Source organism: Lepidochelys kempii, chromosome 19 (genome assembly GCF_965140265.1).
Source record: "Lepidochelys kempii isolate rLepKem1 chromosome 19, rLepKem1.hap2, whole genome shotgun sequence".
NCBI classification, from domain to species: Eukaryota; Metazoa; Chordata; order Testudines; family Cheloniidae; genus Lepidochelys; species Lepidochelys kempii.
In genome coordinates, this window is record NC_133274.1 from 15,281,433 (window position 1) to 15,305,325 (window position 23,893).

Consider the following 23,893-nt stretch of genomic DNA (forward strand, 5'->3'; position numbering starts at 1 on the left):
ACAAGGTAATAACCTGAATATTGAATAATTTCCTATTTTGTACAACACATTATAATGAAAAACCAGTTAGTTACCAGTCCCCCTGAATCACTCTAGAGGAGTGAATTCTCTCATGTGGGAAGGCAGTGCTTACAAGCCCATCATTCACATATGAACACATGCATTAGTTTAGTATATTATTATGAATTTTAGTCCAACAATTTTCTATATATTTTTGTACATTCAATGTCTACAACTCATTTCATTTCAATCTTTTCTAAGAACAATTTAAAAAGGCTAGTTGTTTTTAATGACATTTCTTACAAATTATTTAAGTCCTGGTTGGCCAGGGATGTCTTCATATAGCAATATACTAAACTCAACGTCCAACTATGAATTTTCTTTTGATAGGCCACATCAATGTGAAATTTTCATCAACTGAACAGCTACACCTAACACAGCATAAAACTAATGCTGCTCTGGAAATTGCTACGTTTGGTATAAACTATCAGATTGCCTTAACCTACTAATTCCTTATTCAAAAATCTTTAACCTACAGGTTAAAGGATAGCTTAAAACATCTAAAAAGGTTATGGGTCAAGCCTACCTGCTCTTTTTTTTTTTTTTTTAAATAAATAATGCTGGACACTTTTATTGTGCTTTTCTTCCATGCACTCAAAATGCTTTAGGAAGGGAGTTGAGTATTACCCACAGTTTAGAGACAGGAAACTGGGACACCGAAACTTGCATAAAATGAGAGTGAATCACTGGAAAAGCCAGGATTAGAACCCAGCTCTTTCAACTCTCCGTTCAGAGTTCTGTCTGGTGTGTGAAAGTAGCAGGTCTGCCATAAAAATACCAGGTGTGGACGATTCCCAGAGTGTGCTTATCTTACCTAAATAATTAAACAGTAGTTTAATTCTCAGCATGGAGAAAGAGCTCACCAGTAATTATTTCCATGTTGGGATAATATTCCTTACCCAGGTTTAAGCTTGAAGAGGATCCATGTGAAGATAAGGAAGGTGGTGGAGTCTGCGAATGGCCAGGTCCTTGACTAGGAAGAGGCATACCAACAGGCCCAGGAGAGGAGGAAAATCCAAGGCCATTATAAAAACTGTGTCCAATAGGCGTCAAACTGCTGGATGTCCTCTTGTACAGGTCACTGCTCCCTGTAAGGGAGTCTCGGCGGGAGCCACTGCCAGTGTTAGAGTTTGCAACTGAAATGGGAGAGAATAAAACTAAATTAAATTTACAAACCATTCAGGGTGATGGGAGTGTTGAGAAGTATGTAATAAACAGAAAAATGCACCTGTGTCCACTTTAACTGCTTGGCACAGGACTCCTCTTTTCATAAGTTAATGGGAATTGTGTATATGCACCTCCTGGCACAATCAGTCCCTAGAACTGTTTCCATCAATGCAAAGAGGCTGCTTGGCCCAATGCCAAGTTTGTTTAATAGAATTTGTTGATCTAATATCTCTAATACACTACCCATGAAAAAGGATTTTACAGAAAAACACTGACAGCTCTTGGAATTAGTAGGGGCCCAACAATGTAGCTTGTTCAGCCTCAGGTGATGAGGGTTTGTGTCACCCTTGACTGAGTCTATTCGGACCATCAGGCATGGATGGGCTGTGGATGGAAACATTGTTCAGCCACGGGAGAGGTCAGCCTCATGGGCAACAGGATGATGAAGAACTTCCCCGAAAGAGCATTACAGTATTAACACAGGAATTGCCAGATTGCATCAGATCAAGCCTCCATCTAGCTCAAATTCCTTTCTCAGAGCGAACAATACCAGATGCTTTGGAGGAAGGTAAAAGAACCCCGTAAAGACACAATTAGAACCTGTCTAATAAGGGAAATTTCTATCTAGCCCATGGCAGTCAGTTGGCATAAGCCCTAAAAAAGAAGGGTTGTATCAGCCTGGGCCTTCTCTAATTGATACTCAACAAGCACATTCAGCTTGTTCCGAGCTGTTCCATCTCCAACAGACCAGCTAACATGCCTACCTGCAGTTCCAAAACCTCCCAGAGCAGATCCCAGCGTGGCACCGAGAGAGCTGCTGCTTCCAAAGCCAAGGGAAGTGTTGGCAGCCTGGGCGGAGCCCTGAGAAAAGAGTGAGCTGCTCTGGGAATTGCTGCTCAGAGAGTTGTTGCCATAAAATGAGCTGGATGCCAGGTTGTTGGTGGGCTGCTGCTGGGGTTGGGGTTGAGGCTGCTGAGTTCCTAGAGGGCGAAATGGTCCATTTGTTGTTCCTGCCAGACCACCAGCTGCACCATTGGCTGAAGCTGCAGCTGCTGCAACCGCTGTAGAAAAGCAATTAAACAATATAGTCTAAAACAATCCATGTTGGGACTTAGAACTAGCAGGTATCATTTATTTACTACTGATTTTATTTACTACTCTTCCCTCTGGGTGATACTCTCTCCTATGCAGGGAGTTGTCATAAAACATACACATTTTCCACTTAAGCAGCACGCAGTGCTGCACAGGCCTTGTGTTGATCTTCTGTCTCTTGTTACACAGCTATGGTTTGAGATCACTTCAGTTGTGCTACGAACACTGAATGTTTCTTTTTTCCAGATAGTTTGTCAGTGTCTTGCTCATTTGCTGGCCTGCAACAGTATCCCCTCATAGCTCTGTGACACCTGGTCACTGTATTTGGGTGTGTCTCTTTTTCAAGATAATCACCATTTGTGGAGGATTAAGCAAACGGTAGCCAAAGCAAACCCAATCTGCTTCCAAGCTAAATTTTAAAGGGACAACTGTAGCTTGAATTAAATTTAAATTCTGTAAAAACTGAAGGCCAATAGACATATGTCCACCTAATTAAAAACATCCAATAAAAACAAATAATATTCCCCTGACATGCGTGAAACCCCAAACATGTAGTACTAAGGATCTGACAATCAAAATGATTTTGATTTTTAATAATCTAAGGTATTAAGTAACATTAGCCAACGTTGTTAACACAACATTAATGCTGAGAGTTTCCTTTAGAAATGAGTTATTTTATGATTAGGGAACGTTTCCTTCCACTCTTCGATCATTTAAAGCTGTATGAAGAGATCTGGCTCAAACCTCCCCATAACACCTCCCAAAATATCCTAATAAAAAACCCCCAAACACAGTAATCCAAAAAATAACCCTGGGAAATTTCAGTTAAAAAAGGTGACTGAGCATGGTAAATTATTATAATGGAAACTGTTTCAAAATCTTCATTTTAGTAGGTGCCCCCAGGTACTGCTGATAATATCAGAATTTTGCAAAGTGGTGCCAAAGGCTATTCTATGCTCACTCTTCAGTTACGTATTTTGAGGCTCAGCCCACAGAGTACAGAGAAAGTTCTCAGCAGCAATCCCTGTAATGGATCTCAGTGAGGGCAAGTGTGTCATCATTGCCAGAACATCTTCAGCAGAGTGCACAATCATCATTCACAGAATTGTCCCCGTCTTCCACATGGACGGGACAGATTTTCACATGTTTCTAGCTATCTGGAACTTACCTGCTTGCGCTGCTGAGGAACTGATGATGACAGGAGCAGGGGCTACCAAACGCACAGGGGCCCCCAAGCCATTCCTAGCCCCTGCATTCACCACCAGGGCACCTGTTTGGTCATAGTATGCTGCAGGAGCCAGCATAGGATAACCTAAGAATACAGAGACAAATTAACATATGCAACTAAGCCATCTACCACCAGGAGCTACTGACATTTCAGATTATTTCAAGAGAAGCTCTGATTACAGCTACAGGACATTTTCAAATGTAAATAGGTGAAAAATTGCATAAATTCTGCTTCTGCATGTGTACACTGTTCCACAGTTCAGACTAAGGGGGCGTAAATAGCTGTGTGCACTGAAGTGCTGAGCTGTAACTCCTCCATGTGGATGCTGCACGTGCAAACTCAAACGTGCTGAGTTCACACTAAAGGAGTCCTACCAGCACAACTTATTTCCCTTCCCTTACAGGAATAAGCTATACACGTGTAAGGTGCCTTTGATACCACACCACCGGTGTCCATACTGGTGAGGGCGGGGGCAGCTATACCACTTTACTACACCATTTGTGCACACACACGAACACGCCATTATAAAGCTTGGCTGACGCAGAACATCCCAACATCTGATCACGAAGAGGGGCTGCTGATACACATTGTCAATCACTGCCCTCCCAAAGTCAAGGGCCAGATTGTCAAGAAAGGGCAACTCCCATTTAGATGCCTCACCCAAGTAACTAGATTTTCAGAAGTGCTTAACATTTCTCAATGGAGGCTGAGCCCTTTTGAAAATTTGGCCCAAGTAGTATTAATAATGCCCAATTTGAGGCTACCTATAAATCAAACACACCTTGCAACATGCATGTTCCCTTTCACTCTATAATCAAAATAAAGCCTTCTACAGTTACACTCAAAGTCATATGAAGGCCTATACCCATATGGAATTCCCAAGCAAGAGACTTCAGGCTGACAAGTTATAGAACATTCACTTAACCTAACTCTGACCAACCAGACATACTTATATCCCTTTAGCATGCCAATAATGGCCTGTATACTTTACAATACTGCAGTTTATAGGACAAGAGAGTTTGTAACAGTCTTGTGGGTCACAGCTAATGTTATGGGAGCTCATCTTCTGCAGACCTTGGTGTTCTGGACAGCGAGGCTGCCTGCATGTGCCCCCACAGGAACAACTATTGGGAAGTGATGATGTAGGTTGCTGAGGAAGAAAGATGTCAGCCTACCCAGGCTCCACAAAAGACCCAATACAGTGGAAGACTAAATTCTCAGCTGATCGTGACCATCTTCCTCATTGGCTTCCATGGTACAAACAGAAACAGTTGTGACAAACCACATTAGACAACTTAATTCATTGTAATTATTATATTTAAAACCTCTAGCGTCTACATAAAATCGTGGGCGTATTATATGAGGGTGAAATCCTAGCTCCATTACAGTCGATGGGGGTTTTGCTACTCACTTTATTGTGGCCAGGATTTCACCCAATGCAAAGATCCATAAAGATACAATAGATACCCAAAACTTGAAATTTCAACAGAAGTCATTAATTCCTTCAAACAGCCAAGCTACCGAACGTATTCTCTTCTGACTTTATCCTAAGAGTAAGAGTATTTAACCTGTATCCTAAGAGTAAGTGAAGCAGGACAGGAGATAACATTTCTTTTCACCTTTGACAAAGGGATTTAAACCATCAGAAAGCATGGCTGGTTCAAAGAATATTAGTAATAGTTTATCTAGTGTGCTCCTTTGTTTAATGGGCATTGACAGAGTCCATACCTGGCATCCCTGCTGCCAGACCTTGTCCAAAAGCAAGAGCAGAGTTTACTGCTGCAGCTGCCACGAGTGGATCAGTCTGCTGTCCCTGCTGGTTCTGATTTGGAGTCAAAGGACGCTGACTGGCTCCTCCACGGAGAACCTGAGTGAAAAACAGGATCGTTAACTAGTCTGTCTGCTTTGAAACTAGTGTATAAGTCAAAATAACTGAAAACATTTCTACAACTTTCATGAACAATCTATTTAAGAAGTTTATGCAGTGTTGTTTTGGCCATGAATACAGCCCAGGATATTAGAGAAGCAAGGTGGGTGAGGTAATGTCTTTTATTGGACCAACTTCTGTTGGTGAGAGAGACAAGCTTTCAATGAAGCTTTCAGGTCACCTGAAGAAGAGTCCTGTGTAAACTGAAAAGCTTGCCTCTCTCACCAACAGAAGTTGGTTCCATAAAAGATTATCTCACCCACCTTGTCTCTCTAGTTAAGTGTACAGCTTCCTATGCACTATGACAGGGATTCTCAAACTTAATTGTACCACGACCCCTTTCCGACAACAAAAATTACTTCACAACCCCAGGATGGTGGACTGAAGCCTGAACCCGCTGAGCCTCACGGCCCAGGACGGGGGGCCAAAGTCCGAGCCCCATCACCCCGTGCGGGGGAAGTGGGTGGGGAGGAGAAGCCAAAGGGCTTCAGCCCCAGGCAGGAGGCCTGTAACCCTTTCAGCCCCAGGTGGTGGGGCTCGGGCTTCAGCTCTGGGCCCCAACAAGTCTAAGCCAGCCCTGGTGACCCCACTAAAATGGTGTCGCGATCCACTTTGGGGTCCTGACCCACAGTTTGAGAACCGCTGTGCTATGACAAATGTGTGACAATTAGCGTAGTTTTTCTTCTCTCTATTCTTAGTGGACTATGCTCTCAGTTACAAAGTCTTATACACACTGAAGTATTAAACTCAGAAGACCTGATGTCAAAATGGGTACAAATGCTTTCATGATACCTAAAGATGCCCCTGTCAAGTTTACTGGACCTGACCTGGGAAAATTTCACCCACTAACCTTTTCATTCCTGTTTCCATACATCTCTAACTTACACCATTGTAAACAAATCTTTAAGAAACAGTCACTGCTCCTGGAAAAAGATGGTTATTGGTATTTGCCCTTTGAAAATAACACATCTGGCTACTGATGTGCACAGAGACGACACTTAAAGCTTACCAACTTGAGCAGAAATGAAGAAACACTCAGTTTAGTTCTCATAGGCTAGTGAGACATGGTGGCTTGGCTTGAGTTTTTCCAAGCTGTAGACCCATCTGTGAAACAGTGACCCCTTCAATAACAAGATCACACAATGACTTTTACATGTAGCCCTTGCAGTTAAAGTGTGTGATGCACTAACTGCTCTGCGGTTTATCCAGGAAAGCCTGCTACTTCCAGTGATTATGAAAAGGTGTGCACCCACTTGTGAGTTCAGCCTATTAAAAGCTGTCACGTGGTGCCACGCACGTTAGACATTTTACAACAACAGATCACACAGAAAGGTGTCTCCTGCCCGCCTCCCTCAAAGTTATTAGAAGCAAATATTTATTTGGCGCACCAAAAGAGAGAAGAGTGTAGTTAACAGATTTTCACAAACACTCAACTCACCTCCAGTCTAAGTGGTTTCAACAGCTGCAGTGAACTGATGAGCACACACAATGCTGGTGCAATATACTGAACATTCATAATGAAGGACATGTCACAGCAAGTGAAATATTGGTGTTTTTATGAATCTGCCATCCTCTTTGGGATGTCCCAAGCAAGAAAGAGAAAGTATCCATATACATCATTCTAGCAGGTTTCCAAAAGTGCTGGCTCAGCTCTCTGACGTTCTCATTACCAAACAGCGTTCTCAGTGAGGGCAAGTGGATCATCATCGCCACACTTTTGGAAACCACTAAAGCACAGGGGAATCAGGGCAAAACTGGTATTTTTAAATGAAAAGCTAGGTTTCCCAAACGAGTTCTGAAAAAATCACAGCAACACGTGAGCAGCACTTCTTCAAAGTGCGCATCTGGGAGGATTTCCCTCAGAAATGCAGGGTGTGTCTCATGGGGGAAGAAAGGTTTGCGTTTAAAATATATACACACATTTTTAAGTCTAAAGCACTTTGGCCACTTTTGGGGCTGTAAAAATAATGACAGATACTACAGGTTATATCTATGATACATGGTTTTTGAACCAGACAATAACCACTCCAAAAGCCATTTCACATATACCTGATTTACAGGGTGCAGGACCCTACTCTGAATGCCAAGCCTAAAGTGGCAAGTCTGTCACACTTCGTTTCTTCTGCTTTACCAGTGCCTGCATTTCTTGGTGTAAGCGTGGAAGCTCAATTCAACCGCGCATGTTGGTGACTTGCCAGGTGCAGACGTTTGAAGATTGACTTTGTCGTCAGGAAGCAAAAATTGCCCTTCTCATAACTGGTCCAGAATCAATGGAGTGAAAGAGTATTGCTTTATTTTATCTGGAAGGGCTTTAAGATGGTACAAAGCATTTGTTTCTGGTTCTAGCAGTTCTAAAGACAGCAGCTGCTAAGTCCAGATGCTAGCTATATAGTGGAGAAGATGGCATGTAGATTCATAGATATTTAGGCCAGAAGGGACCATTATGATCATCTAGTCTGACCTCCTGCACAATGCAGGCCACAGAATTTCACCCACCACTCCTAAAAAAGACCTCACACCTATATCTATGCTATTGAAGTCCTCAAATTGTAGTTTGAAGACCTCAAGGAGCAGAGAATCCTCCAGCAAGTGACCCGTGCCCCATGCTACAGAGGAAGGCGAAAAACCCCCAGGGCCTTCCAATCTGCCCTGGAGGAAAATTCCTTCCCGACCCCAAATATGGCGATCAGCTAAACCCTGTGCATATGGGCAAGATTCATCAGCCAGATACTACAGAAAATTCTTTCCCAGGTAACTTGGATCTTACCCCATTTAAAAACCCATCACAGGCCATTGGGCCTATTTACCATGAATATTTAATTACCAAAACCATGTTATCCCATCATACCATCTCCTCCATAAACTTATCGAGTTTAATCTTAAAGCAAGATAGATCTTTTGCCCCCACTACTTCCCTCGGAAGGCTATTCCAAAACTTCACTCCTCTGATGGTTAGAAACCTTCGTCTAATTTCTAATCTAAATTTCCTAGTGGCCAGTTTATATCCATTTGTTCTTGTGTCCACATTGGTACTGAGTTTAAATAATTCCTCTCCCTCTCTGGTATTTATCCCTCTGATATATTTATAGAGAGCAATCATATCTCCCCTCAACCTTCTTTTAGTTAGGCTAAACAAGCCAAGCTCCCTGAGTCTCCTTTCATAAGACAAGTTTTCCATTCCTCGGATCATCCTGGTAGCCCTTCTCTGTACCTGTTCCAGTTTGAATTCATCCTTCTTAAACATGGGAGACCAGAACTGCACACAGTATTCCAGGTGAGGTCTCACCAGTGCCTTATATAACGGTACTAAAACCTCCTTATCCCTACTGGAAATACCTCTCCTGATGCATCCCAAGACGACATTAGCTTTTTTCACAGCCATATCACATTGGCAGCTCATAGTCATCCTATGATCAACCAATACTCCAAGGTCCTTTTCCTCCTCCGTTACTTCTAGTTGATGCGTCCCTAGCTTATAACTAAAATTCTTGTTATTAATCCCTAAATGCATGACCTTACACTTCTCACTATTAAATTTCATCCTATTCCTATTACTCCAGTTTACAAGGTCATCCAGATCCTCCTGTAGGGTATCCCTGTCCTTCTCTAAATTAGCAATACCTCCCAGCTTTGTATCATCTGCAAACTTTATTAGCACACTCCCACTTTTTGTGCCCAGGTCAGTAATAAAAAGATTAAATAAGATTGGTCCCAAAACTGATCCTTGAGGAACTCCACTGGTAACCTCCCTCCAACTTGACAGTTCACCTTTCAGTAGGACCCGTTGTAGTCTCTCCTTTAACCAATTCCCTATCCACCTTTCAATTTTCCTATTGATGCCCATCTTATCCAATTTAACTAATAATTCCCCATGTGGCACAGTATCAAACGCCTTACTAAAATCTAAGTAAATTAGATCCACTGCGTTTCCTTTATCTAAAAAATCTGTTACTCTCTCAAAGAAGGAGATCAGGTTGGTTTGGCACGATCTACCTTTTGTAAAACCATGTTGTATTTTGTCCCATTTACCATTGACTTCAATGTCCTTAACTACCTTCTCCTTCAAAATTTTTTCCAAGACCTTGCATACTACAGATGTCAAACTAACAGGCCTATAATTACTTGGATCACTTTTTTTCCCTTTCTTAAAAATAGGAACTATGTTAGCAATTCTCCAGTCATACGGTACAACCCCTGAGTTTACAGATTCATTAAAAATTCTTGCTAATGGGCTTGCAATTTCTTGTGCCAATTCTTTTAATATTCTTGGATGAAGATTATCTGGGCCCCCCGATTTAGTCCCATTAAGCTGTTTGAGTTTCGCTTCTACCTCAGATATGGTGATGTCTACCTCCATATCCTCATTCCCATTTATCATGCTACCATTATCCCTAAGATCCTCTTTAGTCTTATTAAAGACTGAGGCAAAGTATTTGTTTAGATATTGGGCCATGCCTAGATTATCCTTGACCTCCACTCCATCCTCAGTTTTTAGCGGTCCCACTTCTTCTTTCTTTGTTTTCTTCCTATTTATATGACTATAGAACCTTTTACTTATTGGTTTTAATTCCCTTTGCAAGGTCCAACTCTACTTGACTTTTAGCCTGTAGAAAGAGCACGTAAGGTCCAGTAACTCTCAACATGCAAGAGCTAAAAAGCAAATGCTTTATATCACTGCAAAGATGGTACCTCTCTGATTTCCAGCAGTATAACAGATTTATTTTGTTTCTAGCCCTGAAGAACCATTAGATACTAGTTGTTAAACTATGTTCTCCCTGACTATGTTCTCCCTGACTAATGTTTTCAGCATTAGTTCTGAACTAAATATAGCAGGTTCAAGCCTCAAAGACATCTAACTTGCAATCTCTGGATATGTGCACAAGTTTTAGGTAAATACATCTGAGAGGGTCGATGCAGAGCTTGAAATTCAGATTAGCATGCATTTCTGAGGTATAAAATGAGAGGGGCAGAGACTATTCTTACTCATGTCATGATGGTAAGGAGGAGGACTATAAACAAAGGAACTGGTGCCACCAGCAGCCCTTTTATCATCCATCTTGAGCTGGGAGAGTTTAGCAACAATGGAATAATTTATTATAACATTAATCTGGAAGTTATTTTTGAAACAGAAAATACTGAGTTGAATATTAAGTTAACTTTCTGGATTTCCATACAGATGCAGACTATTTATGATGCATTTTTACTTTGCTATAATGAAAAACCACCTTAAGTAACACAATTTAACTATCGTTCCACATCACATTATATTAGTACTTTCAGAGTCATTTTCATTTTCCACTCTCACATGCTTGTAGGGACTAATTTAGCACTCACCTGATCTACATCTAATAAGGGTTGTTACTATTAATAAAATATGCATTTTAAAGAGCTAATATGTACTTAACTAATATTAATAGCTTAGCTAAGTTAGTAAGAGTTTTCAAAATGTTCTAACTCTCTTTATAGTTCAAGTCTTGCTGCATTAAAAATGGATATTAATATGCATTTTTATGACAAATGACTTGTAATACTGGAACAGAACAATGGTCCATCTCTCTGACAACGACCAAATATAGTGGCTTCAGAGAAGATATAAGCCGCATTATATATCTTATTTGCAATATTATCATGGGGAAATTTCTTCTGATTCCAGCTGGTGATCCGCTCAGTAGTTGGTCCTCATTACTGTTGCACACACTTATTTCTATAAGCATTGGTTAAATCACAAAAGTATTTGCCTCCATATTGTCCTGCAGTAGAGTTTCAGAGGCTAATTTTATGCTGATGTAAAAATGATTTCATTTTATTCATTTTGAACTTCTACTTCTTAAATGCTTTATACTCCTTGTTGTAGTGCAGATAAAGGACAAAAAAACCAAAAAAAAAAAAAAAACCCAAACAACCTGGCTGGCCTTTTCCATATTGCATCGCCTCTCACATTCCTCCTTTCCATCTAGTTTTTTTCCCCTAAGTGGCCTTAATTTGGTTTGAATTAACTCATTTCCAAAGTGAATTAAACTAAATTAAATTAAGGTCATTTTAACTTTAATTAACAGAGTTCACAAAGGGGTTCAATGTGGTTTAACTAATCTACTTTAATACCTTTAGGTAACCTGGAATAATTTTTCTGAGTGTCCCTGTGTAGACAAGCCCTTAGAGTCTCCATAAATACTTACTAAAAGACCTAAGGGATCCAGACTGTTATGGCCTATCATCTGAACTCTCATACACTTCTATAAGGGATTTTCAGCTCTTAAAAACCCTCGTAAGAGAGGAATGAAACACACAAAAAGTAATGTTTAGGAAATACCAAATTTGTGATACAGATCAATGTAAGTCATAAGTAAAGATAAGATGTCACGAATTCCGTGATCTTCAGAGACCTCCGTGACATTTTCCACTTCAGCCCCAGCCACCCCGAGAGGAGGCTCCAGAGCCTCCGGGCACTGCTGGGACGGGGGGACCCCAGAGCTCCAGCCGCTGAGGCTGCAGTGGAGGCCCGTGGAGCTGCCTGCTGCAGCAGCGGGTGCTGGAAACCCCTTAGCCAGCAGCAGGGACTGGGCTCTGTTCCTACCCCAATCCCTGGGCTTCAATCATCTGCTGGCCAACCCAACCATTATTTTAAGTAAAAGTCACTGACAGGTCACAGGCTTCCATGAATTTTTGTATATTGCCTGCAACCTGTCTGTGACTTTTTCTAAAAATAACTGACAAAATCTTAACCTTAGTCATAAGAAAAGTTAAAGCCAAGGCAACGGAGCTCTCCCTTTGTGCCTAGGTATTGCAGGCATCTGAGCTTGAGGATTTACAAGCACGGCAACTTTGCCATTGGCAGCAAAAGCACTTTTTAATCGTGACACACATTTGGTGAAGATACATTTACATGTGTTGCATTACAGTAGCATCTCAAGGTCCTTTGTGTTAGACGCGACACAGACATATAACCAGAGATAGTGCCTGCCCCACAGAGATTACAATCTAAATAACCAAACTTGGCGCTAATAGTGTTGTGAAAGATCTTAAAATTTGCTCCATGTTTGGGTTCTTTGGGATCCTACATTTTCAGAACATATCTGCCTCTATGTCACGGCTAGAGTTTCTGCAAACAGACATGCAAGATCCACCTTGATTTGCGCAGTGCTGCTGCCATCTGAAAATGTGAACAAGGAAGAAGGAAGAGCAGCAAACTTCAAGGTTCTTTTGCTTCAGATACTGGGAAATGGGAATGTTAGTAGGTTTATTTTGTTTTTTAAACATTACAGTGAATGAAGGGGAGAGGGGAGGACAGATAATACACAAGTCTAAGAATATTCGTATTTTTTTAAACTGGGCAAATGTTGAAGCAACCCATATTTGCACAGAAAGAAATCTCATCCCTCCTTCTCAGATGGAAAATGGGTTGAGTATGAGGTGGGAAATGCATCAGTATGAAAAAAATGTACTGAGATTAAGCTGCTTCCATCATATTAAAACTGTTATAGCTTCAGAGCTGTAGATAGTCAATAGCAAGAGAGCTATGGCTATTGCTATGTGATGGAAACATCTTATTCCTAATGCAATTTTTTCACACAAATGCCTTTTCCCCATTAAACCTGCTTTGCATAATTTTAATTCTCATTCATGGATTTCTTTTTGCTGCAATATATTCACTTTTTTAAAACTACTTTGCTTAAACTTGCCAACAGCTGTCCCCTATCTCCTTTATGTGTTGGAATTGAAATAAGTTCTAACACTTCTATTCTACTGTTCTGCTAGTTACAACTTCCAACAGGGGTTCAGCCAGATATCTGAAGCAGCAAGAAGCTATTTTTAAATTTCCTTCTTTCACTGCTAACTGGTTTTGATTTGGCAGCAAATAATGTTGTGCAAAAGAGACCATCACTGCCAGACCGCATACAGGAAACTCCAAAACACAGAAAGAACGGTATGATCCCAAATGGTGACTTTACAGGTAATACTTTCTCCTCTATTCTACAGAGACAAGGTCTTTTGAATCAACTGAGTCTCACATATGTTCACGTGTTGTCACTGGAAATAGCAATTCTTTAACATATATGAGCATACTTATGTAAATCCCAGGTACCAACTGTACCTGCAAGACACTGCCACTTACCTGTTGTTGTCCCTGTTGGGTCTGTTGAGTGGTTTGCTGATTTGCTGAGTTAGTTGCAGCGGCAGCTGCTGCAGCTTGCTGTTGGAAAAGACTGGCAGGATAAACTCCCCAGGGAGTAACTCCATAGTACTGATGAGGGACTACTGCAGGCCCTAAAATGCCAAAGGAGGATTCAGTCAACTTCTATAGTAAACAAGACCTGCTCAACAGTAAGCCATGACCAAAAACACCTGCACACATCACACTTGATTCAACAAAGCCTATTTTAAAGATGACCTGTAAAGGATTTCAAAAGCACTGATGCTCAGGGGTGTAGTCCAGGATAAATGGAATTTACTCACTTCTCATATGGAGTTTAGTTGAGGTTACTTTACCCAGTTCTTGCTTTTTAACTACTACACCACAGATTGGGCTAGTGCCTATTTTTATTCCTTTATCACAACATAAAAATAGGGCTGGATGTTTTTTCTTTGGCTTGTTCTTTGCTTTTTATATACCAGGCATGTCAACATTTAGCAGGAATCTCAAGTGATTTTTATTGTGAGCTCCAACGCAGTAACTGAAGGTGCTGCTGATGAACCTTTAACAAAGGCATCTTTTCTCCAAAACAGAACGGTTAAGCTATAGGTGTGAACACTGTTTTACAACATAGTTATCAAAAAGTCACTTCTGCTCTCAAGACTCCTGTGGTGTCTGTCATTGAGCTCTCCAGTCACCAGGGAGAGTTTTCCAACCTAGAGAACCCCCGGATTTCCCATGCAAAAACAAGCAGAATCAAAAAACAAAACAAAACCAAAACCCCTTTCAGGCCTTTTTTATACAACACATAAACCTGTAATAAAAAAGGATTAAAGGGCACAGGTCCCACTTTTAACATTTTGTATGTCACATTTAAGAGCGAATGAATGATCAATAGAATTGTGAATTTTCATGTGGGTTGTGTCAATTTCCAGGACTCTCGGTTATTTTAATTCTGGCCTGGCTTAGCCTCTTTCCTTAAAAGTTTACCCAAAGAAGACTGGTGTACAATCAATCAGATGAGAAATCTGTACGCTGCACTTCCCGGTAGAATGCATCCCATCCAGTACAATAGCGTTTGGAAGCAATAGAATATTTTATGTCTGCTTCGTGTCTTTTGGAGAGATCAGCTGAAGGTTAAAATCTTCTAATTTCTACCTTTTTCAAAACCAATGCAAAGCCTGAGGGCTAAATTACTCACTGTTGCAGTGAAAATGACTTTAAATTGGAATGTGCTTGTCTGAATGAAATACAAGACTAAATTTTACATCAGATCCGCTCTCCACTGTAGCAGAGATGTGTATTTACTATGCTCAGACAGAACGCTCGCCTTCTAACAGAGGAATCAGAGTAGCAGCTGTGTTAGTCTGTATTTGCAAAAAGAAAAGGAGGACTAGTGGCACCTTAGAGACTAACCAATTTATTTGAGCATAAGCTTTCATGAGCTACAGCTCACTTCATCAGATGCATTCAGTGGAAAATACAGTGAGGAGATTTATATACACACACAACATGAAAAAATGGTTGTTATCATACACACTGTATGATGGACTACACAAAGATCGACTACAAGCCGTCAGGAACACTATCCCCGATAATGTCACGGCAAACCTGGTGGCTGAACTTTGTCCTCACCCATAACTATTTCACATTTGGAGACAATGTATACTTTCAAACCAGCGGCACTGCTATGGGTACCCGCATGGCCCCACAGTATACCAACATTTTTATGGCTGACTTAGAACAACGCTTCCTCAGCTCTCATCCCCTAATGCCCCTACTCTACTTGCACTATATTGATGACATCTTCATCATCTGGACCCAAGGAAAAGAAGCCCTTGAGGAATTCCTCCATGATTTCAACAATTTCCATCCCACCATCAACTTCAGCCTGGACCAGCCCACACAAGAGAGTCACTTCCTGGACACTATGATGCTAATAAGCGATGGTCACATAAACACCACCATATATCGGAAACCTACTGACCGCTATTCCTACCTACATGTCTCCAGCTTTCACCCAGAGCACACCACACGATCCATTGTCTACAGCCAAGCTCTACGATACAACTGCATGTGCTCCAACCCCTCAGACAGAGACAAACACCTACAAGATCTCTATCAAGCATTCTTACAACTACAGTACCCACTGTCTGAAGCGAAGAAACAAATTGACAGAGCCAGAAGACTACCCAGAAGTCACCTACTACAGGACAGGCCTAACAAAGAAAATAACAGAACGCCACTAGCCATCACCTTCAGCCCCCAACTAAAACCTCTCCAACGCATGATCAAGGACTTACAACTTATTACGAAGGATGACCCATCATTCTCACAAATCTTGGGAGACAGGCCAGTCCTTGCCTACAGACAGCCCCCCAACCTGAAGCAAATAGTCACCAGCAACCACACGCCACACAACAGAACCACTAACCCAGGAACCTATCCTTGCAACAAAGCCCACTGCCAACTCTGGCCACATATCTATTCAGGGGACACCATCATAGGACCTAATCACATCAGCCATACTATCAGAGGCTCGTTCACCTGCACATCTACCAATGTGATATATGCCATCATGTGCCAAGAATGCCCCTCTGCCATGTACATTGGCCAAACTGGACAGTCTCTACATAAAAGAATAAATGGACACAAATCAGATGTCAAGAATTATAACATTTATAAACCAGTCGGAGAACACTTCAATCTCTCTGGTCACTCGATTACAGACCTAAAAGTCGCAATATTACAACAAAAAAACTTCAAAAACAGACTCTAATGAGAGACTGCTGAATTGGAATTAATTTGCAAACTGGATACAATTAACTTAGGCTTGAATAGAGACTGGGAGTGGATGGGTCATTACAGAAAGTAAAACTTATTTCCCCATGTTTATTCCCCCCCCCCCCCGACTGTTCCTCAGACATTCCTGGAAATGGCCCACCTTGATTATCACTACAAAAGGTTTTCTTCCCTCCCCACCCCCTGCTGGTAATAGCTCATCTTAAGTGATCACAATCCTTACAGTGTGTATGATAACACCCATTTTTTCATGTTGGGTGTATACAAATCTCCTCACTTTATTTTCCACTGAATGCATCCGATGAAGTGAGCTGTAGCTCACGAAAGCTTATGCTCAAATAAATTGGTTAGTCTTTAAGGTCCCACTAGTACTCCTTTTCTTTTAACAGAGGAATATACAGCTTAGACCAGGGGTAATCTATTATTTTCTGTCAAGGTCCAAAGGTATAGTCAAAGTCCAGATTCCAGAGAAAATAATACAAAAATAATAACAATAGCGATAAGTAAATTTCACAGTTTGTTCAAAAGCATTTGGCAGTCTGGATTTGGCCCACGGTCTGCTGTCTACCCCAGCTTAGATTGTAAGACAGACAAGCAATGCATTCAGACAAAATGTATTAGCGCATCTGATAAAAGTTCAATTGCAAAATGCTGCAATCAAGAACAAATTTTGTCTTTCATAGTGGGTATTTGGATCAGAGAACAGGGAAAATATTCCTTCCCCTTTCTACACTACACTTATGCTTGGAAGACAAAGAAAAGGATAGAAAAGAGGCTTTTAAGTAGCAGGCTTGGGCCTTGCAATTACATATACTTGCTCAAAAAAAATATATAATGTAACTTTTGAAAGCAAAACAGCATTCTGGACTCAATCTGTACAAATTGGTGCGTTGCCGGTTCAGAATCAGCATTATGCTGCAAGATGGTGAAGTTAAGCAACACTGTTACTCTGAGGGTGACATTGGTTAATCTTACTGTGCTGTCCTTATCAAATCATTTTACATTTGTCTGTCTACATAGGATTTTGTATAGGACCAATCACTGTACTATGTAAACAGTGTCATCACAGCCCCAAAAGCTCTTTTGCACAGCAAAATCACCTTATGAGTAGCCTGGGCTCCAATGCCACAAGGTAAATCAGGGTGAGAGCAAAGATCTATTTCCAGGCAATATCAGTTCATTTTGCACATTAAAATGCATTCCAGTGGTCTGGTGCTCTGTGAGAGAACTCCATTGATGGTGAGAAAAGCGACTATAGATCCCACTCAACAGATCTGCTCCGAGGTAGCAACAGCTTATTTTACATGTTAAAATACCTTTTAGCCCTGTTACCATTGCACACGAATACCGAAGCACAGCCCATTGAACAGTCCCAGCATGCTGTTGCCCATCTTCATCTAAGCAACCAAGGGTGCTTAGATCAAAATGCATCAGTGCCTGCTGGTATCTAATCAAAGCAGGTCACAAACTGGGACCTGTAGTTTCTGCAAGCCACAATTCTGTACTGACGAGAGGCAGCTACAATCTGCTTCATTTTATGCAAACAGGGTAGCTGTCAGGCTCCTGGCAAATGCATGGCAACCTTCATTTGGACAAAGATCAGGCATCTCTATTCCAAACCAAAAGAAGTTATTAATCTGAGCTCTAACTACCATACACACATAGTCTGGACTCTTCCTCGGCTACAGATTGCTCATTTGAACAGCTACAGCTTTAAGTGTAAAAAAAAGAGAAAAATTACTGAAAACTGCAGTAAACTCTTTGAAACAAAGCATTCTGAGCATTTTTGCAAGTCTGGCTTAAACTCATCTGAGCACATGGTGAGGTTCTCATTACTGAGTGGCTCTCTCAGTGAGGGCAAGTGTGTCATCACTGCCAGACCTGTAAAACTTGCAGTTATTCTTCACTTCAAGAGACTAACCTAGCTTTATACTTATGAAAGATCCCACAGAAAAGGAAGAACATCCTAGTGCATTTGAAGTCAAGTACTTCTACTGTGCTGTGCACCACACACACTGAAGAGTTTATGCACTCAAAAAGTGTGTACATGTTAAAGTGAGTTTAAGAAATACCAGTAAACTGAACAGCAAACGTGGTCACAGTAAAAATAATTCCTTTCAATATCAGTGTTACCATCATATCTATACAGATATTTGTAATCATGCCATTCATGTGAATCAGAGTATGACGACTCATACTCAGTGAGGAACTTCAACTACGAAGACACCTGTTGGGAAAATAACACAGCAGGGGACAGATTATCCACCAAGTTTTTGGAATGTATTGGAGACCATTTTTTATTGCACAAGGTGGAGAAAGCTATTAGGGGAGAGGCTGTTCTAGATTTGATTTTGACCAATAGGGAGGAACTGGTTGAGAATTTGAAAGTGGAAGACAGCTTGAGTGAAAGTGATCAAGATTCTAAGGAATGGTAGGAGGGAAAAGAGCACAATAAAGATAACGGATTTCAAGAAGGCAGACTTTAGCATCTCAGGGAGTTGGTAGATAAGAACCCATGCAAAGCAAGACTACCGGGAGGAAACAGTTCAAGAGAGTTGGCAATTTTTCAAGGCAACATTATTAACGGCACAAGAGCAAACTATCCCACTCCATAGGAAAGTTAGGAAGGATGGCAAGAGGCCAGTATTTGCTTAACCAGGAGATCTTCACTGATCTGAAACTCAAAAAAGAGTCCTACAAACAGTAGAAACTAGATCAAATTACGGAGGATGAATATAAACAAACACAAGCATGTAGGGATAAATTAGAAAGGCCAAGATGCAAAACAAGATTAAACTAGCTAGAGACAAACGGTAACAAGAAAACATTTTGACAATACATTAGAAGCAAGAGGAAGACCCAGAACAGGGTAGGCCCGTTACTCAATGAGGTGGGAAAAAACAATAACAGAAAACGTGGAAATGGCAGAAGTGCTGAACAACTTCTTTGTTTCAGTTTTCACCAAAAAGTTTAGTAGCGATTGGATGTCTAACACAGTGAACTCCAGTGAAAATGAGGTAGGATCTGAGGCTAAAATAGGGAAAGAACTAGTTAAAAATTACTTAGACAAGTTAGATTTCTTCAAGTCTCCAGGGCCGGATGAAATACATCCTAGAATAACTCAAGGAGTTGAGTAAGAAGATATCTGAGACATTAGCAATTATCTTAAAAAAAATCATGGAAGATGAGAGATTCCAGAGGACTGGAAAAGGGCAAATATAGTGCCAATCTATAAAAAGGGGAATAAGGACAACCCGGGGAATTACTGACCAGTCAGCTTAACTTCAGTACCCCAAAAAATACTGGAGCGAATAATTAAGCAATCAATTTACAAACACCTAGTAGATAAAAAGATAAGTAAAAGTCAGCACGGATTTGTCATGAACAAATCCTGTCAAACCAATCCAATAGCTTTCTTTGACAGGGATTGGGGTTGTCGAAGATGTGGTATATCTTGACTTTAGGAAGGCTTCTGATACTGTCTCACATGACCTTTTCATAAACAAACTAGGGAAATGCAGCCTAGATGGAGCTATTATAAGGTGGGTGCCAGAGAATAGTTATCAGGGTCAAACTGGAAGGGCATATCACCTAGGGTCCCGCACGGATCGGTTCTGTTCAATATCTTCAGCAATGATTTAGATAATAGCATAGAGAGTACACTTATAAAGTTTGAGGATGATATCAAGCTATTTGAAGGATAGCATTAAAATTCAAAATGATCTGGACAAATTAGAGAAATGGTTCAAAGTAAACAGGATGAAATTCAATAAGGACAAATGCAAAATACTCCACTTAGGAAGGAACAATCAGTTGCATACATACAAAATGGAAATGACTACCTAGAAAGAGGTACTACGGAAGGGAATTTCGGGATCAGAGTGGATCACAAGATAAATATGAGTCAACAGTGTAACACTATTGCAAACAAACAAAAGTGCAAATATTCTGGAATGTAGTACAGGTGTGATGTAAGCAAGACACAAGAAGTAATTCTTCTGCTCTACTCAGTGCTAATTAAGCCTCAAGTGGAGTATTGTGTCCAGTTCTGAGCGCCACATTTCAGGAAAGATGTGGACAAATTGGAGAAAGTTCAGAGGAGAGTAAGAAAAAGGATTAAAGATCTAGAAAACATGGCCTATGAGAAAAGACAAAGAACTGAGTTTGTTTAGCCTGGAGAAGAGAAGACTGAGGGGGGACATGATAACAGTTTTCAAGTACATAAAAGGTTGTTTCAAGGAGGAAGAAGAAAAATTGTTCTAGCTAACCTCTGGGGATAGGACAAGAAACAACAGGCTTTAATTGCAGCAAGGGAAGTTTAGGTTGGACATGAGGAAAATCTTCCTGTCAGGGTGGTTAAAAGCACTGGAATAGATTGCCTAGAGAGGATGTGGAATCTCTGTCATTGTCTAAGCTGCTTTCAAAAACCTCTGAACACCTGTCAGGCATGGTCTAGATAATACTTAGTCCTGTTGTGAGTGCAGAGGACTGGACTAGAAGACCTCTCAAGATTCTTTCCAGTCCTAGGATTCTATGATTCGATGACTCAAAACATCAGTGAGGTTGGCAACAGTATATTAGCAGGCTTGGCAGTACCACCACCATTTAAAAAAGAAAAATCTAAACAGATTTCACCATGCACACAAAAACAGACCAATATATTTCCATCAACAACAATCAAAATTTATAGGGTGGCAAAGTAAAAAAAAATCCTGTTTGAGAACATATTGGAAACAAAATCCAGTGAGTAAGACTTCTGAAGTAGACTTATTATATATGTGCTAGCAAATTAACAGTAAAAACAGGTATGATCTGTTGATTTAAGGATATTTAATTTGTATATTTTGACATATGTTGATAATTTGTGTTTTAACAGTTTAAAGCTTTAACTTTTTGAATTTTATCATAAAATAATTGTTTGACACGCCTCCAATAATCTTGCGCAGCTGTGAAAACTTAAAATAAAAAAATCTAAAAAATGCTTAAAAATAAGCATAGATATCAGCCAAAATTATAAAAAAATTCTTACTCTGCCATGTATTGGTTGATCATAGGATGACTATGAGCCGCCAATGTGATATGGCTGTGAAAAAAGCTAATGCGGTCTTGGGATGCACCAGGAGAGGTATTTCCAGTTGGGATAAGGGGGTTTTAGTACCGTTATACAAGGCACTGGTGAGACCTCACCTGGAATACTGTGTGCAGTTCTGATCTCCCATGTTTAAGAAGGATGAATTCAAACTGGAACAGGTACAGAGAAGGGCTACTACGATGATCCGAGGAATGGAAAACTTGTCTTATGAAAGGAGACTCACGGAGCTTGGCTTGTTTAGCCTAACTAAAAGAAGGTTGAGGGGAGATATGATTGCTCTTATAAATATATCAGAGGGATAAATACTGGAGAGGGAGAGGAATTATTTAAGCTCAGTACCAATGTGGACACAAGAACAAATGGATATAAACTGGCCACCGGGAAGTTTAGACTTGAAATTAGACGAAGGTTTCTAACCATCAGAGGAGTGAAGTTTTGGAATAGCCTTCCAAGGGAAGCAGTGGGGGCAAAAGATCTATCTGGCTTCAAGATTAAACTCAATAAGTTTATGGAGGAGATGGTATGATGGGATAACATGATTTTGGTAATTAATTGATCTTTAAATATTCATGGTAAATAGGCCTAATGGCCTGTGATGGGATGTTAGATGGGGTGGGATCTGAGTTACCCAGGAAAGAATTTTCTGTAGTATCTGGCTGGTGAATCTTGCCCATATGCTCAGGGTTTAGCTGATCGCCATATTCGGGGCCGGGAAGGAATTTTCCTCCAGGGCAGATTGGAAGAGGCCCTGGAGGTTTTTCGCCTTCCTCTGTAGCATGGGGCACAGGTCACTTGCTGGAGGATTCTCTGCTCCTTGAAGTCTTTAAACCACGATTTGAGGACTTCAATAGCTCAGACATAGGTGAGAGGTTTTTCGCAGGAGTGGGTGGGTGAGATTCTGTGGCCTGCGTTGTGCAGGAGGTCAGACTAGATGATCATAAAGGTCCCTTCTGACCTTAGTATCTATGAATCTATAAGCCTAAATATTAGCAACTAGTTTATTCAATGGGCTGAGGAGTAATTGCAAACAGAATGGTGATAACTGCCAGGGAAACCCAATTTCCAGACACTTGACACCAAAAACTTTTTAAATGTACCACACAAATTCTCATTTCTCTGCACAGATAGTGGTATCCCCAAAAGTACGTCAACACTAAACCCATAAATAACTTCTTTGTAAGACTTTTCAGCCTATATCTCCATTCAAATCAATATTCCTTAAAAATAGTTAATTTGATGCTTGTGGGGGGGAAAAACTTCACTGGATTGACAGTCCTGGAGAGATGACACAATGTCTCCTCAGTTGGCAGTAAATTAGCCAAACACCACCATAAAACGTCCCTTCTTTTTAAGGAGCAACTAAAAGGAATAAAACCTATAACTTAATTTCTGCCATTTCACCAACATCCACGCCCTTCAGTTTCCTTCCAGTCTAGCACTGCCCCAGGAAAATAGGAAGGCCTCTTCTCAGTAGATTTGGGGTACATCTTTAAAGGGTTCAAAGTAGCATCGTCAGTGTGCTACATACCCGTGTACAAAAAATACACGACTGCACCACAGAAATTGTTGACGGGGCAGCTATTTAATAGCTAATGTTTATATTTGTACTGCCGTCTTTAGATTTCAGAGTTAACACTCCAATGAGATTAACAGGTCAATTCAGACATCTTAGAGCTATGGTTCCAGGCTATGCTGCATAGAGTTACACTCCTTGTTTTTTTAAAGGTTCTCCTCTCACTCAGGAGAGGTAGATTTTTTTTTTTTTTTTTTTTTGGAAATGAAAGCTTAGATTCTGGAGCATAATCCTGGGGCAGGGGTGTGTATGCGGTGACAAATTCTGGCCAAGGCCAAAACACTTCTATTGCAGCTTTGACACTGCTCTAAGAAGTGTGGTCCTGAATAGGTTTACTACTTTCTAGACTTGTAAGTGAAGTTACAGATGGTCTTTCTGGTAAAAGTAATGTATGATGGTGCGTTCCTACCAGTAAGCTTTGGTCTATTTGTTACTAAAGCTTAACACGTTTCCTTCCCATGGAGAGTATTAGTCATTCATTCATTCACAGCTACACAGCCATCACATGGTAGTTCATTGACTCCTAGACTATTACAAACATCCTTGTTTAGGGGCCTATGAACTCTATTTTATTATTGCGAATTTTCAGATTTATTATTTTCTGACCCCCGCCATTTTTAAAAAATTAATTCTGTCTTTATCGTTTTATCAAAATTGTTTGACACATTAAAAATTAAGTAGCCTTACTATAAATGCATAAAAATGTTTAGAATTGGATTGCAACAGGAAAAACAGATTTTACAGAAAAAAAATCCTACAATTTAAATGAAACATCCTGTAGATATACAGTAAAAGTAATGTGTTTCAAATCACTCTTTAAA

The 23,893-nt window shown here is 40.5% G+C and overlaps 1 protein-coding gene and 3 non-coding genes across 11 annotated transcripts in view; all 4 read right to left on the minus strand.

The window, feature by feature from the left end:
* PUM1 (pumilio RNA binding family member 1) overlaps positions 1-23,893 on the minus strand; it is a 131,421-nt gene that overhangs the window by 23,398 nt on the left and 84,130 nt on the right. For all 8 annotated transcript variants that reach the window (XM_073317830.1, XM_073317831.1, XM_073317834.1 and 5 more), the window contains 5 exons: positions 13,588-13,739; positions 5,276-5,414; positions 3,488-3,631; positions 1,992-2,288; positions 960-1,196 (listed from right to left, as the gene is read on the minus strand). In XM_073317830.1, the coding sequence (XP_073173931.1) occupies positions 960-1,196; positions 1,992-2,288; positions 3,488-3,631; positions 5,276-5,414; positions 13,588-13,739 (969 nt within the window). The remainder of the gene's footprint in view (positions 1-959; positions 1,197-1,991; positions 2,289-3,487; positions 3,632-5,275; positions 5,415-13,587; positions 13,740-23,893) is intronic.
* LOC140900602 (small nucleolar RNA SNORD103/SNORD85) lies at positions 3,298-3,387 on the minus strand. Its single transcript, XR_012155671.1, has one exon. It is a non-coding gene; the product is annotated as a small nucleolar RNA SNORD103/SNORD85 (small nucleolar RNA).
* LOC140900601 (small nucleolar RNA SNORD103/SNORD85) lies at positions 7,115-7,188 on the minus strand. Its single transcript, XR_012155670.1, has one exon. It is a non-coding gene; the product is annotated as a small nucleolar RNA SNORD103/SNORD85 (small nucleolar RNA).
* On the minus strand, positions 18,201-18,287 carry LOC140900600 (small nucleolar RNA SNORD103/SNORD85). Its single transcript, XR_012155669.1, has one exon. It is a non-coding gene; the product is annotated as a small nucleolar RNA SNORD103/SNORD85 (small nucleolar RNA).